The sequence below is a fragment of the Neopsephotus bourkii genome, unplaced genomic scaffold, assembly GCF_033783945.1.
Source record: "Neopsephotus bourkii isolate Nb327-2 ecotype Australia unplaced genomic scaffold, CSIRO-AGI_Nbou_v1 NB_745, whole genome shotgun sequence".
Classification (NCBI taxonomy): Eukaryota; Metazoa; Chordata; class Aves; order Psittaciformes; family Psittacidae; genus Neopsephotus; species Neopsephotus bourkii.
In genome coordinates this window covers 774,602-788,382 of record NW_026901243.1, presented here as the reverse complement: position 1 = coordinate 788,382, position 13,781 = coordinate 774,602, and the positions used below count along the sequence as shown (strand labels likewise).

Sequence of the window (13,781 nt, the reverse complement as noted above, 5' to 3'; positions counted from 1 at the left end):
ACAGGGGGCTGGCAGATACCATGCAGAATATACAAAAGAGCCCTCACTTTCTGAAATGGCAGCTGAAGGCCAGGCAGAATACCCTGGTGTCAAACACCCCCAGAAACCCATGTAGAAACAACTGTATTGTAACTTCAATATATGACTCAGTAAAATCCTATCCGAGCAGCTTGAAGATGTTAGGGATTCAGAAATGTGCTGGGCAAAACTGAAAAGAAAGACAACAACTCTTTGTGAGTTGTTATCACAGCTTGTAAAAGAAAACTAGTGCCAGTCCAAGCTGTAGAGATGCCCTGGGATGTCCATAAACAGAACTATTTAACATCACAGAAATGCATGCTCCGTACCATCAAGACACAAGCTGGCAACAGATTTGACTTCTGGAGAAACCATGCAGGTATATGTGTCCTGGTCTTCAGGTTTAAATGCATGAATAATGAGTATCTGCTTTTCCCCATCAGAGAGGATTTCGTATCTCCCTCCAGCTCGTATTTGTTCTTTTCCTTTGAACCATTTAACTTTCTTTTCAGTTTCACTTGATAATTTGCACTCCAAGCGAGCCACCTCTCCTTCTGAGACTGATCCTCCCACTAAAGGCTGGGTGACTGTAACTGGAGGCTCTGTAATTACAAAAAAATTAAATCAGCACAAAGAGCATACAGTAATTTGGCCTTAAGACACTCAAGATCACTCTATAAAATATCCAAGCACCCCATCCTCCATTTATAGATTCTTTAGTTCTTGTAGACAACCAAAAGGAGAAAAAAACCAAACATGGTAACATTCAAAACTTGCACTTCCAAAGATAACAGCGACATAACTTTACAAGATCACCCAGCAGGTAAACCAGCTCCATTTAAATATATACATGCAAATTGGTTTGCATTTTTCACATTCCTGTGTTTATTTGCTGATCTTCATTTACCCATCACCAGTATTCAAGCAGTTCTACAGATTCTAGAAGATCTTAAAGTTTAGAAGTGAAGCAGTTCTGAAGACAATAAAGAAACAATAAAAAATAATTTAAAAAGACATTATTAAAAGCAGCATTCATCCCACTCTTGAAAAAAAAAAAGTAATAAAAAGAAGAAATTACACTAGCTTAGGAAGAGTAAAAATTCTCAAAAAACATAAAGAATTTAAAAATTCTCTCTATATCTTTTGTCCTTTGGAAGGAGGCCTGCCAGTGGCATGCTGCTTGTACAGCTGTGATACTCAGAATGATGTCAAGACAAATGCATGAAATGTGGAGATGTGGCCTGGGATGTAAAGTGTACAGGTGAATTACCAAAAGCAGCACACTCCTGAGTGTGATCTGCCCCTTTGCACATTTCACCAGTGTGAGGGGGCTGCTACTGAAAATGCCTTGGGTTTTATGTAGGCAAAGTCAGCATACACAGATTTATCAGGGTACAGCACTGGCAGCTGTCATATTGTGAAAACATCATTATCTCCCTGAGCCTTAAGAAAAAGATTTATTTATTATTATTCTCAGTTTGAGGAATTTTTTGTGCACTCTGCTATCACAGAAAGAGTTGCAAGAAAAGAAAGATTGAGGAAGTGGTTCTCCGTCCCACTGCGGCTTCCAGAGTTCCACCAACAGACTGCAGAACTGCATCCTCCATCATTTCTTTGTGGGAGTTATTGAAAAAGATACACAAATAATAAAACAAAAGAGAAAGATGGGTGAAGAAGTCAACACTGTACACCCACAGCTTTTGTACCAGGGTCTTGGTACACCTGAATGCATCGCAACATGCTCCTTTTGATTCATACCATCCTAACTCCACCTGAAAAGACCAGGCAACATATGGATGCAGACCGCTTGTTGCAGGTTGGAGAAAATAAGTGTTGTTTACTAATAACGCATCCGATTTTGTTCATGGCAGCCCAGAACAATGTTTCCAAGCTCTTTCTCCTCTACTGTGCTGGTAGCAAAGCACTGAAAGATGTTGCAGACTGAACTCTTCCAGGAGATGCCTGGAATGGATGAAGCAGGCATGCCATGCAAAACACAAGGTCTACAGCCACTTGCAGTCCTCCATGGGTGCATCTCTCTGTTCTCACCTAGCTGCACCATCTGAGGGAAGTGCACCGGCTCACTGGCCCCAACTTTGTTTATAGCTGAAACGCGGAATCTGTAGGGTTCACCTGGGGTGAGATTGTCCACTATAAACTCCGTGTTCTGAATAATGCCCTTGCTGCAGGACTGCCAGCCAATACCTGGGATTTTCTTCTCCACATTGTAGCCTAGGATGTCACAACCACCATCGCTCAACGGCTTGTACCAAGACAGTGTTACAGAGTGGCTGTTCTTACTTAAAACTTCCGGTTCTTCAGGTGGATCGGGGTGGGCTGAAGGCACAACAGAGGTCCCGAAATATATGATGTGAGCAATAGTGCTTTAAACTGAAACAACCAAGAGCCTTCTACAGGCAATGAGAAGGAAGCAAACAGAGTCAGTATTTGTCTTATTGTAAAATTGAGTGGGTACATGCCCATAACCATGAGACATACTGAGTTTTCCTTTGATCTGCGTTGCTAGTGACAAACATCCATTTTCCAGCTGTCGCCTCACATACTTATTGTTACATATTGTGAGTTTTTTCTGATGCTTTCTCCCACCTAGCTCAAAATAAAGATAACCCTATACTGTCCACATTATCAAGGAATTTAGCTGAAGACTTCAATTACATTTGGGCCTTGATCATATTGATTTCATGTTTGGCCGTAATGGAATTCAAGTTATTATTTGACTACAGAGTAACTCTGGTAACTTAATAGCAAGTCATTCAATTTCTGTGTAATTGCTATATAAGTCACAGTATCAGGCACTAACAAATAAATACATAATGGGAATGGTCTGTTGTCCTACTAGACTGGCTACTGATGGTCATACTCAGTACACTGGAAAATGTTCCTCAATTTATGCTTTGGCTTAGAAGACAGAATAATTTTTTCAGTCTCCAAGTTCAAGGCATTTACCAAGTAAATAACCTGCCACAATGTATCAATCCAAGAAATTAACAGCAAGTAAGATCAACAGCAAGTTCTTAAATTCTGGACACCACAAACATAACATAAAAGCTTCTTTTTCTGTATTTTTAGCCAAATTTCATACAGAAAAAGCATCAACAGAAGGAGTTTGTGAATGAAGTATTTTGCAGTTCCTAACACGTAGGTGTCAAAAAAAGAACAACACTGTTTTAAATCTGTCAGCAATCCCTTTTTTTTCCTTTTTCTTCTTTTTTTTTTTTTTTTTTTTTTTTTTTAATTGAAATGACTGGAATATACCAGCAATCTCTGAAGTCTCAGGAATCTTTAGACAGATGGACTACCCATAATGGTTTAAAGAATGGATGGCCAGTCAGTGGCTCTTGAGCATCTCAACTGCAGTGTGCAGCTAAAACACATTGCAACTGTCTTATAACCATTGCTGGAGTTGTGCTGCAGTGACCACTGCAGGGTGACCCACCTATGCCACCATGGGAAACAGCCAGACCGTGTGTACAGGAATGAACAGTGATGAATCACGGGTATAAATTGCCCCATGATGGAAGTAAGGAACTATCATTTTTTCTAATTGTGAAGTACTTCAAGAGCTATTAACTTTTATATCTCTGAAGTATAAAGTACATGTTTAATGACTCTCACCCATATGAAGATTTTAATATGCAACCTCAGGAGATGTCAGTCCTGGTCGGAAATTTCCTGATTGCCTAAGCAGACTTTTTTTCCAAACAGACTTGCCTATCCCACATTGCCTTTAGTCATCGTGCTTGTAGTAAGCGTGGGTAAAGCCTTTCCTAAACCTTTGCTCGAGAAACCAAGCCACCAATCAATCAATCTGGAAAACTAGTTGTCCTTCACTTGAGAAGATTAGCATATTTCAAGGGGTTCTCTGCCTTCTGGCTAATTTTTCCACATGTGCTCTTCTTCAGCTCCTTCCCTGAGGATGACAAACTGAGTAAATTTATTTCCATCAGACTCTACATTACATTTTACAAAAGACTGCAGCTAAAGAAAGTTGGTGAGCATCTTTACCCACACTAGCCTGATGTAATTTTCTTCTGATGAGGTGGAATACTTTTGGTCAAAGAACAAGTTACCCAGCATCATCTTCTCTGACTAAGAACACTAGCTGAGGATGCAAGGCAAAGATTAAAGAATCAGCACAAAGATTAGAAAATTCAATGTTGCAGCTCAATAAAGTCTGAGATTTCAAGTGCTATTGGTCTTGAATAACAGACACTCACCTATCACAGATAACTTGGCTGATGCAATTGCTTCCCTCGAAGCAAAAGTCACCTCTCCAGAATGATGTGGTTGGGCATTTTTCAGAATAAGTTTGTATTTGTTTCCATCTGCTTGTACCTCCCAGTCCTCATCTGACTGGATCTCTACATCATTACTATACCAGGCAACTTCAGTAACTGGCACAGCTTCACTTAGAACGCAACTAAATGTAGCTTTCTCTCCCAGAGGGACTTCTACATCTGTGAGAGGCTGCAAGATCTGTAGGCGCCATTCTGCAGATAAAAACAGGTGATCAAGCCCTCAGTTAGGGAAACAAATAAAAGCAAGATATTTTGTGAATATTTATGCTGAAGCTCTGGACAGTCAGGCCTTGAAAACCAATATATCATTTAAAGAGAGGTTATGTAGATATCACTAGGACAGAAGGTATCACTGGGGACTGAAACTTCCAAAAACTTATAGGAGCAAAACCCAACCTAGCAATGTATTTCCTTCCCAAGTAGTAGAAAACCACAATGAAGATACTATGCTATGACTAAGGATGGCTGTTCTTGTACTCTGAAGGGGTTCTGATCTCCACAAGCGTCTCCAGTAATGGCATAGAAGACAATCATGCAGAGATAATGTTTTTACTGATATAACTTTCACCTTTAAAGTCCTCAAGTACTTACAAACACAACCCAACTCAACAGAATAATGACAACCGTAAGGCAGTCCTTTGCTGCTAACTCATTACAAGCTGATGCTGCTTATATCTATGTCATAGCATTTGGAACAAGGGGAAAAAAAGGAAATTGTAAAACATCATCTATGTATTGTGTAGGAAGAAGATTTAGGTAAGAAGCAAGTAATAAATGCAATTTTTCCTCTCTGCTACTCATCATGTTTTCCTGTTTCATTTGCTTTTTCCAACTGGAAATTAAGACTCCCTGTGCATGAACTCTTCAGTTACCTTTCACTGTCAGGAAGGCTGAGGTCACTGCGTCGCTGCACATAAAAGTCACCCTGCAACTGTCCCGGGGAGTTAGGTTCTTCAGCAGCAGAAGATGCCTGAGCCCATTTTCAAAGTAAACCATTTCAGTGTTTTCTGTAGTTTTGGCAGGTTCATCATCAATCAACCAGTTGTAATTGTAGCACTCGGGCTTGGAAAGATAGCATTCAAACAGGGCTTCCCCTCCTTCCACAGTTTCCACATTCTCCAAGCCCTGGACAATGCTGTTCTTAGCTAGCAAAGAAGGACAATGAATGGTATTAATTGTTTGGCCATGCATATCTGAATTTAACAAGCCTTGGAGTGCTGGATGACTCCCACCGCTGGAAAGCTGATGGAAAGGATGTGGATGTGATAACCTGTGCTTGTAGGTTTAATTACCGATTTCAACCACTCTCTAACACAGTACTGTATTTAAAAGTATTTTAAGTATTGAGATAGTTTAAAAATAATGATAAACCTTTAGAATGTCTAGTATTTAATCTAGGCTTCCACCTGAAACCTGACTTCTGTTTTGACAAGTGAAGAGCAAAAGGGTGGTATTTATATGAACCAGGCCAATAGTCAAGAGGAATGGATAGCTCAGCAAGATGGAGTATAATCAGACTCCTTCTGTCCCACGGTAGGAAACACTTCCCATATATGTGCCAGGGAGCACAATCATCATCATAACTGGAGATATTTGAATCCACTGACAGCTCATGATGAAATCTTTCTACCTTTCTTGCAAAGCAAGTATGAGAGAATATTATAGCTGGCTAAGCCATAGTGATGGTAATCTGCATTAACAAGTCTGCCTCTAGGAAACTCACAGGAAGTTAAAATCTGTATTAACAGTATTTTGCATGGTAGATTCCTGAATTACAAAAGCTCTGCGATAATGTATTAGGTTTATTTTCACATGCGTGTGTAGTGAATTGTGTGGTCAGAGACATGCATGTATCTCCATAACCATTTGCATGCATTGGTTGTCATTTCTATCAGACTGATACAAAATTAAATGTGGGCTGGTGCATGCCAATATAATTCGTGTCAGACCAGCTACATGGACAAACACATGCACAACAGTGGGAACACAGGCTTGAGGAAATACAGTTTACACAAATACTAATACCATAAAATGGGCAGCATGATCTATGATATAAACCAGTGCCCTGAGACATTCCTGTTTAGATTTCTGTAACTATTATCTGGAATCATTCTAATCAAAAAGAAAAGAAAAAAATCCTGAACAATTTTTTTAATAGGGGAAAAAAAACCCAACCATTAATTACTAAAAAAAAAATATCTGTATTTTATAATAATAATACTTATGGATAATAATGAGGGGTTTATAAATCCTTGGAGGAAGTATAATTTTGTTAGAACAAATCCAAGCTGCTTATTTGTGCACTTTTTGAGTGCTGGTTTCCCTAACCACAAAAAGCAGCCAATTGTAAATCCTACCTCCTCTGGGATGCTTTTAGGTTACATTCATTAACATCTTTTAAAATTCCTAAAATGGAAAATGCCTGTCAATGTAGAAAATATTATAATAAATAGTACTCTTCTCTTCTGCACTAACAATTCTGGTTAAGCAAGAAGAAGGAATAATTGTCACAAATATTCAGAAATCAAATAAAAAATATTGCTTCATTGGTTACATTGACCCACCCACTGATCAAAACCAATCATTCCATAAACAGCAGGGAAAAAACCCAACATAAATATATAAAACCATAATCTTATTGTTAGTATTTTTATTTGCTGTTTCTCAGGGCCCTCACAAATGGTGATGCCAAGTGAGAAGGAAGATAATTCCTGAGTGATCAGTATTTGAAATAAGTAAAATATTAAGCTACTTTAGCTTAGTTGAAAAGAAAACGAATTTACACACTACCCATTACTGTGTGTAAAAGGCACTCTGGAACAGCAAAAAGTACTCTGATCATCCTTTTGGACCAACATTAATCTGTGATTTTGTAATAATTCAGCAGGACACATCCCATTGCACTGATGTTCCAGTTCATTGTAGAAGAGGCATAATGTGCAAGTGCTGTAGTAAGTGAGTGTTAATTAGATCTAAGCTTCAGTCAAATGCTACAGTTTCACGTTCAGTTCCCATTAACTCTCAACTACTTTCATCATCGTTATCAGTACTTGAGTGGACACCAAAGAGCAGGTGTCTTGTATGTCACTTATTGAGAGGTGCTGCCATGATTTTTCCACCTCTTTTATTTGGAACCCATGATAGTCTTCCTCTTTGGCTGGAAGACCTCACCTTGAACATCAAGTGTAGCCATCACTTTAATGCCTTCAGCTTCACATGAATAGATGCCAGTGTCTTCTGGTACCGTAGGTTTAATTTTTAGCATGCTTACATTCCAGTCCTGATCGATAATCACTCGCTGCCCATCTGCATGTATTTCCTGATCATTTTTCTTCCATATGGCGTGTACTGGCCTAGAATATTGGCATATGAACTCTGCTGTGCCATCTTCATCAACAGTTATATCCTGCATGGGACTGACCACTTCAATGGTTGGATCTGTTAACCAACACGTCAGGAAGGACATGCATTAGTGGATCCTCATGGACATTGCAACTTAATGCTTTTTGACAAGCACAGAGCCTGTGAGGAGCAAGCAGAATGACAGTGCAAGCAGGAAGCTGACTGGGCACACTGGGGATTAGCAGTTTAGTCTGTGCTTGTGTCAGCATCAAGCAGGATAGAAGCAAAACCGGTATATTAGAATATAACAATTACACTGGAAAATGGGCCACCAACAGTTAAGGCTTGAGCTTTAACAGTCCTTAATATGAACGTTTGTGCATAACATCTGCTGGAGTTCCCTTATTTTATCTCCCAGCATTGCTGAAATCCTCTAGATGGGAAGCACTGGATGTGAAACACTTCTGCTTCCCAGAATGTGGCAGAAGCACATGTGTGAGACAGAGGACTGCAATGAATGGGCTGATGTGAATGGTTCCTACAACTCTCACCCTCACATAGCAATAGGAAAATGCCACAAACTCTGCTGGAGGCCCTGTGTAGGAGCAAACCGCAACCACTCATTGGAAAGAACTGCAGTACTCAAATGCAAATACTCATTCCTGTACTGTGCTGGCTATACAACAGGAGTCAGTGGCAGCATGAGGAGCAAAGATCCAGGACAACTGTAATAAAAAAAAGCACTTCAGAGGAGACAGGTACTTATTGCTTTGGTTAACCATGTGTTCCTCTGCAGCAGAGACATAGTTTGGGGGGAACAGTAATACGATTTTCTTTACAGCAGCTGAAAGTAGAGCTGTGGCATAAACCATCTCAATCCCAGAGAGCCTATCAAATGCCAAAAGCAGCAGGATATGCAGCTACTCTGAAAAGGTGAGATCCCTGAGGCTGCTTTTAAGCGTGCAGTCTTTCTCTTAAAATCTTAGTTCTGCTTCCTGGGAGGTAGCTGTAAGGCACAGCAGATATATCTAACCTCAAAATATTGTGAAAGCACCCAAGGAGTTCCTCCCGAGAAATCAAACTGAACCACCCGCATACAACTACAATACATACACTATGAGAAAAATCTCAGGGAAATACGGAAATGGAAGTCTCTTTGCAACATCCTTCTCAGCAAACTATGTCAATATGCCATCCAAATTGATAGGGCTACAATGGGTCAGAAAAAGATGACAGAAAAAGCTGACCTACATCCTTATCTTTCAAATAGTTGCTCTGATCACATAAGCCAGCTATAATAAACTACAAGGGACCTCTGTCTGGAATGCTCCTCTTGAGACTGGTGCATCGGTGTTGCAAATGTCTTTTGTAAACTTGCTGCAAGGCTTGATCCTGCTCCCTAATGCTTTCTCTGCCACTTTTCTGCCATGTGTGTTCATGGAAATGAGGCATCAGTGGCAGATTGTGGGTATGTTTTGATTACACCAGGACTGAAGAAGCCAGAAGATATCCATGCAGCTGGGGAGTAAAATACCATCTCCTTTCATAAGATGCAGATGTGCTCTTCACAGCAAATGTCACCTGTGGTCTTGGAGAAGGAAGGTGTCCTTGTTTCATTGTCCCATTGCTCTTTGCCACTGCTAGTCTAAGACCCTGGTGGTTCACTGATGCAGATTGGCAGAAAGCTCTTTGGGATTTGGAAGCCAGCATGTACACTGGAGCCTGGAATTCCCACACTGCCCAAAAGGGTCAGAAGGCAGCGGCAGCTCCTTCAACATTTTTCTGTTTTACCCACCCACGCATGAAGATGCCATCATGCTGTGCTACTGAATGAGTGCAGTTGTAGTGCAATGATATTGTGAAGGCCCAATAAGGAAAGCTGCCGTGAGGTCTCACTTTCTATAGAATATATCCAGTTACAAGTATACTTTACACCAGGAGAATGGGGCGCATGAAGTAGAGAGAAAAAACAGTTTGTTACTTGATGAAGAAAAAGGCATGGATAGCTAGACAGACTGAAATATACCTAGGTCAGTCAAAGACAGACTATTTTTAAATTTCAGGACAAAATAAAGCGCATTAAAGTGCTGTTAACACAAACACAAATTTTACTTTCCTATTAATTCAGGTGTTACTGAGCGCAGTGTAACTGAGTTGTTATTTAAGTATCTTTCACATTCTTATCCATTTATAGTCGCATACTACTGTGATTCATGTTTACATTAATGCAATCCTGCTTAAATAGAAGTACAAAATATCCACGTACAAGTACTTGCATGAACTATGGGTTTGGCCTAAATGACATTCAGAAGTCACTTCCAACATCAATAATGATGTGATTCTGTGAAATGAAAACTCCTCAGGAGCCCTAATGATACCTAATGATGCATTTATTTTGAATTTATGTTTTAAGTCCAGTGGAGTTCTTTGCCTGGATAGCTCAGAACCAGGTTCTGTCTCTGAAAATGTGGAACTCAAAATTGATATGAATGGACATGGGATTTGTGGGGTTTGCACTCTATGTTGTTGCTGCTTCATTCTGTTATTAGCAAGAAGTGAATTTGGCATTTTATCTGAGAGCTAAGTATAGAGGGCATATACAGAGAAGGAAACATCAACCACCAACTACAATCCCATACTGTGGATCATTCATATTATGGTAGACTAAATTATGGTCTACCATATTATGGTAGTCCAAAACCAGGAGAGACAGTTATAGCACTGGTGTAGATTTCAATAAAGAACTCTTAATCCTTCATATCTCTATTATATATAAACCCATTTTCCAAGCTAGGAATAAGTATTATTTTTGTCTGAAAAATAAAAGCTTTTCCTGATGGCTATAAAAAGGACCGGATGTGAAGGAGCTTGCTTTGTCAAGTCTGGAGCTCAGTGTTATTTGCAGCTTGTGGCTACCCTTACCAAATGAGAAAAATATTTATCCAACAGACCAGAAAGTTTTACTAGCGCAGTGATGACCATTACTATTCTGGCAGTCAACAAACAAGGCTCATTTTGTCAGTGTTACCACAACGTCCTATACTCTTTGGTTTCCAAGAAGAGCTCTGGAGCCATCAATATAACAGCCTTGTCTTGGGACCATACTGAGCTCAGCACCAGTAGCCTAGTCATGGAGCAGCACAGTGGTAATTTTGTGAATTTCCAGCTACGTAATATTTGTGGTATTAGAGAAACAGTTGCAGGGGGAATAAAAGAAATCAGGTGTTACCACAGTGATTTATGTTCATCTCTACTTAGAAGTCAGGTGAAAGCAGCAGCCCTGGTCCTGCAACACTTCCTCACCTGAACCCTCTAGGAAGTGAGGAATGTGGTCGCACCTCTAAGACTTCTGGCGTAAGTATGGGTGACTTGCAGAAGCAGAGGGCTGCAGGACACAGAAGAACTGTTAAGGGATTTGGTAAGGGTAGCCTGGAAGGCAGAAGCACTAGCGCACTGAGCAAGTCCAGAGGTGGCCATGTGTTTCTCTCTAAGAAATACCTTTGACTAATAATTTAGCTGTAGATATAAGGGACCCAGCTCTGAAGGTGACAGTGCCGGAGTCATGGCACGCCACATCATTTAGGGTTAAAGTGTGGATTATCCCGTCCTGCTCAGAGATTTCAGTCACAGAGTTGTTGTGAAGGGGAGATCCATCGAGCCACCACTGCACGTTCTTCACACCCGGGTGCGAGAGCTCACAGGTGAATGTGGCTGACTCACCCACAAAGACGTCTGTGTTCTTTAAACCAGAAACTATGACTGCTGCTTCTTCTGTATAACAGAGCAAGAAAAGGTGCCAAAGGAAAACAAAAGCATAAACATATACAAGTTGCTTCCAGCAGACTAGCCCAAGCAACAGTACAAGTTATCTGGAAGAATTACATTTGTAATCCTGTTCCAGGGAAAAAAAGAGCTAAAACTTTCTTTAAGGGATTTAGAAACCACCTTCCATTCTTCACCTGCTTGCAAGCGCGGTGTGTGTGTCTGCAAACACAGTTTCTCTGGGAGGAAAATCTACTCCATGACCATCTGCAACCATCTGCATTGACATTGTATGAAGTTGGAGGTAGAGAGGTAGCTTAAGATTTAAATATTTACTTGCAGTACTTTAAAAGTGTACTAAGAATATCCGTGATAGAAGCTGTAAACAGTAACAATAAGAATTATATGACTTTTTATGGTCACTGCTCAAGCAAACAGTTTTTCATCAGTACCACCATCTACTATGATACATGGTACAATCAGTACTTTGAACTACTTTAACTTGAGGTTGGTCCAACCTCAGCCTGGAGGTAAGAGTTTATATCACATCATTGAAATCAGGAAAGGACTGTCAGCTGTTTGCATCTGAGACAAGTTTGTCCAGTTACTGTCAAAGATTTTGGAACAGAAGAAATCCAGAAATCAAAGAAATCCAGACAGCAAAATCAGAACGTTTCCACCCCATTTCACCTTACCTTGCACATACACAGAAGCTGTAGTGATCTCATATCCAGTGCTACAGGTATAATCCCCACAGTCATCAGGCTCTACATCATGGATGATCAGCTCAGCAATTCTGCCTTTCAGCTTCATCTCATACTTGTCACTGGGCTGAATGACCACCCCTCCTTTTCTCCACTCGACAGGGGCATCAGGCTTGGAGATCTCACAGCGTAAGACAGCTGTTCCCCCTTCTTCAGACTCTACATTTTTCAGCTCTTCATTAAACAGCACAGGTAGTACTGTAGTAGAGAAGCAGCTTCATTAGTGACACTGCTCAGAGGTGAGAAACTTGCTTGTAACTTCTCCAGCTTCACAGTTCCCCTCTTTCTGAACCACAATTTGCCTGTTGGTAATGCCAAGCTCAGAGCAGGATTTTAAGTTGTGCCGTAGCCAGACACTCATGGGATCAGCTGCTGATACTATAAGGGTGTCCACTGCTGCTCCATAATGGATTGCCATAGGTCACAGGACCTCTAAGGAGGTTCACATGGGCAAACCCACAACTTCCAGTGTGAGCATGTAGAGGCACAACAGTAACAATCACAACATTTCCTACCTTTGACTTGCAATGATGCAGTGGTCTGCTGATCCCCTGAGTCGCATGTATAATCGCCAGCATCCTGAGCCTCAGCATCATAGATGAAGAGCTCAACGCGTGTCCCCTCTTGCCGGATCTCGTACTTGTCACTTGACTGCAGCACCCTATCTCCTTTCCTCCACTCCACGGGTGCATTGGGTTTTGTCAGCTCACAGTGTAGCATGACTGTGCCACCTTCCTCCACCTCCTCGTTTTTCAGCCAGCGTTTGAAAAGCACAGGCAGGGCTTGAAAGGAGAGATGGTGCAAAGAGAAAAAAAAAAAAAAAACAGGTGAAGAAAAAATAGAAAATAGAGGAATGTTTTACTTTTAAGGTACTGATAATTCCATTCATTAAGTTCATGCACAATTCTGGTTGCGTTTACCTAAGGACATGGAGGCATCCTTCTACTGTCAGCATTAAGCCAGAGAAAGGAGGAGGAGGGAGAGAAGTTAACCAGCATGAAATATTCCAGTTCTACAGGAGCTGCATTTCTTTCCCTGAAGTTTAGGCTTCTTTTCACAAAGAATTCCCAAATAACTTCAGTAATAATTTATGAAGCCCAGATGGTTTTTCCTCCCAAAAATATAACAATGGAACAGGATAAAAGCACTCAAAGAATATATAACTGCAAACTTAAGGCTTCAGATCATGAAGCTAGGGATGAATTCCAGAATAATCAAGGCTGACAGGGCCTTTGGTGCTCTTCCATGGATTCCTCCACCCCTCTGGATCCCAGTTCCACAGTCTGACCACCCCTTCATTGTGAAAGTTTGGAGCTTTTTTCCCCAGTCTGGATTTCTCTTGCTGCAGGTTGCACTTGTTGCCTCTCATCTGTTTTCTGAGCAAGGAAAATCTGTCTCTCTCCTCTGTAGACCCCTATTAGGAAGCCGTAAACAACAGCAATGAGGTCCCCCCTCAACCTTCTCTTCCCTGGGCTGAACAAAACCAGATGCCCTGTCCTCTCCTTATACATCATGTGCAGCCCCCTGACAAACTTGGTGGCCTCTACTGCACTTGCTTCACTACCGCAATGCCTGT

At 40.8% G+C, this 13,781-nt stretch overlaps 1 protein-coding gene across 1 annotated transcript in view; it reads right to left on the bottom strand.

Moving 5' to 3' along the window:
• OBSCN (obscurin, cytoskeletal calmodulin and titin-interacting RhoGEF) overlaps positions 1-13,781 on the bottom strand; it is a 185,689-nt gene that overhangs the window by 68,856 nt on the left and 103,052 nt on the right. Inside the window, exons 64-71 of the mRNA XM_061354784.1 lie at positions 12,721-12,987; positions 12,137-12,403; positions 11,178-11,450; positions 7,509-7,775; positions 5,210-5,482; positions 4,257-4,529; positions 2,068-2,355; positions 348-620 (exon numbers count right to left, since the gene is read on the bottom strand). Coding sequence (XP_061210768.1) covers positions 348-620; positions 2,068-2,355; positions 4,257-4,529; positions 5,210-5,482; positions 7,509-7,775; positions 11,178-11,450; positions 12,137-12,403; positions 12,721-12,987 — 2,181 coding nt within the window. The remainder of the gene's footprint in view (positions 1-347; positions 621-2,067; positions 2,356-4,256; positions 4,530-5,209; positions 5,483-7,508; positions 7,776-11,177; positions 11,451-12,136; positions 12,404-12,720; positions 12,988-13,781) is intronic.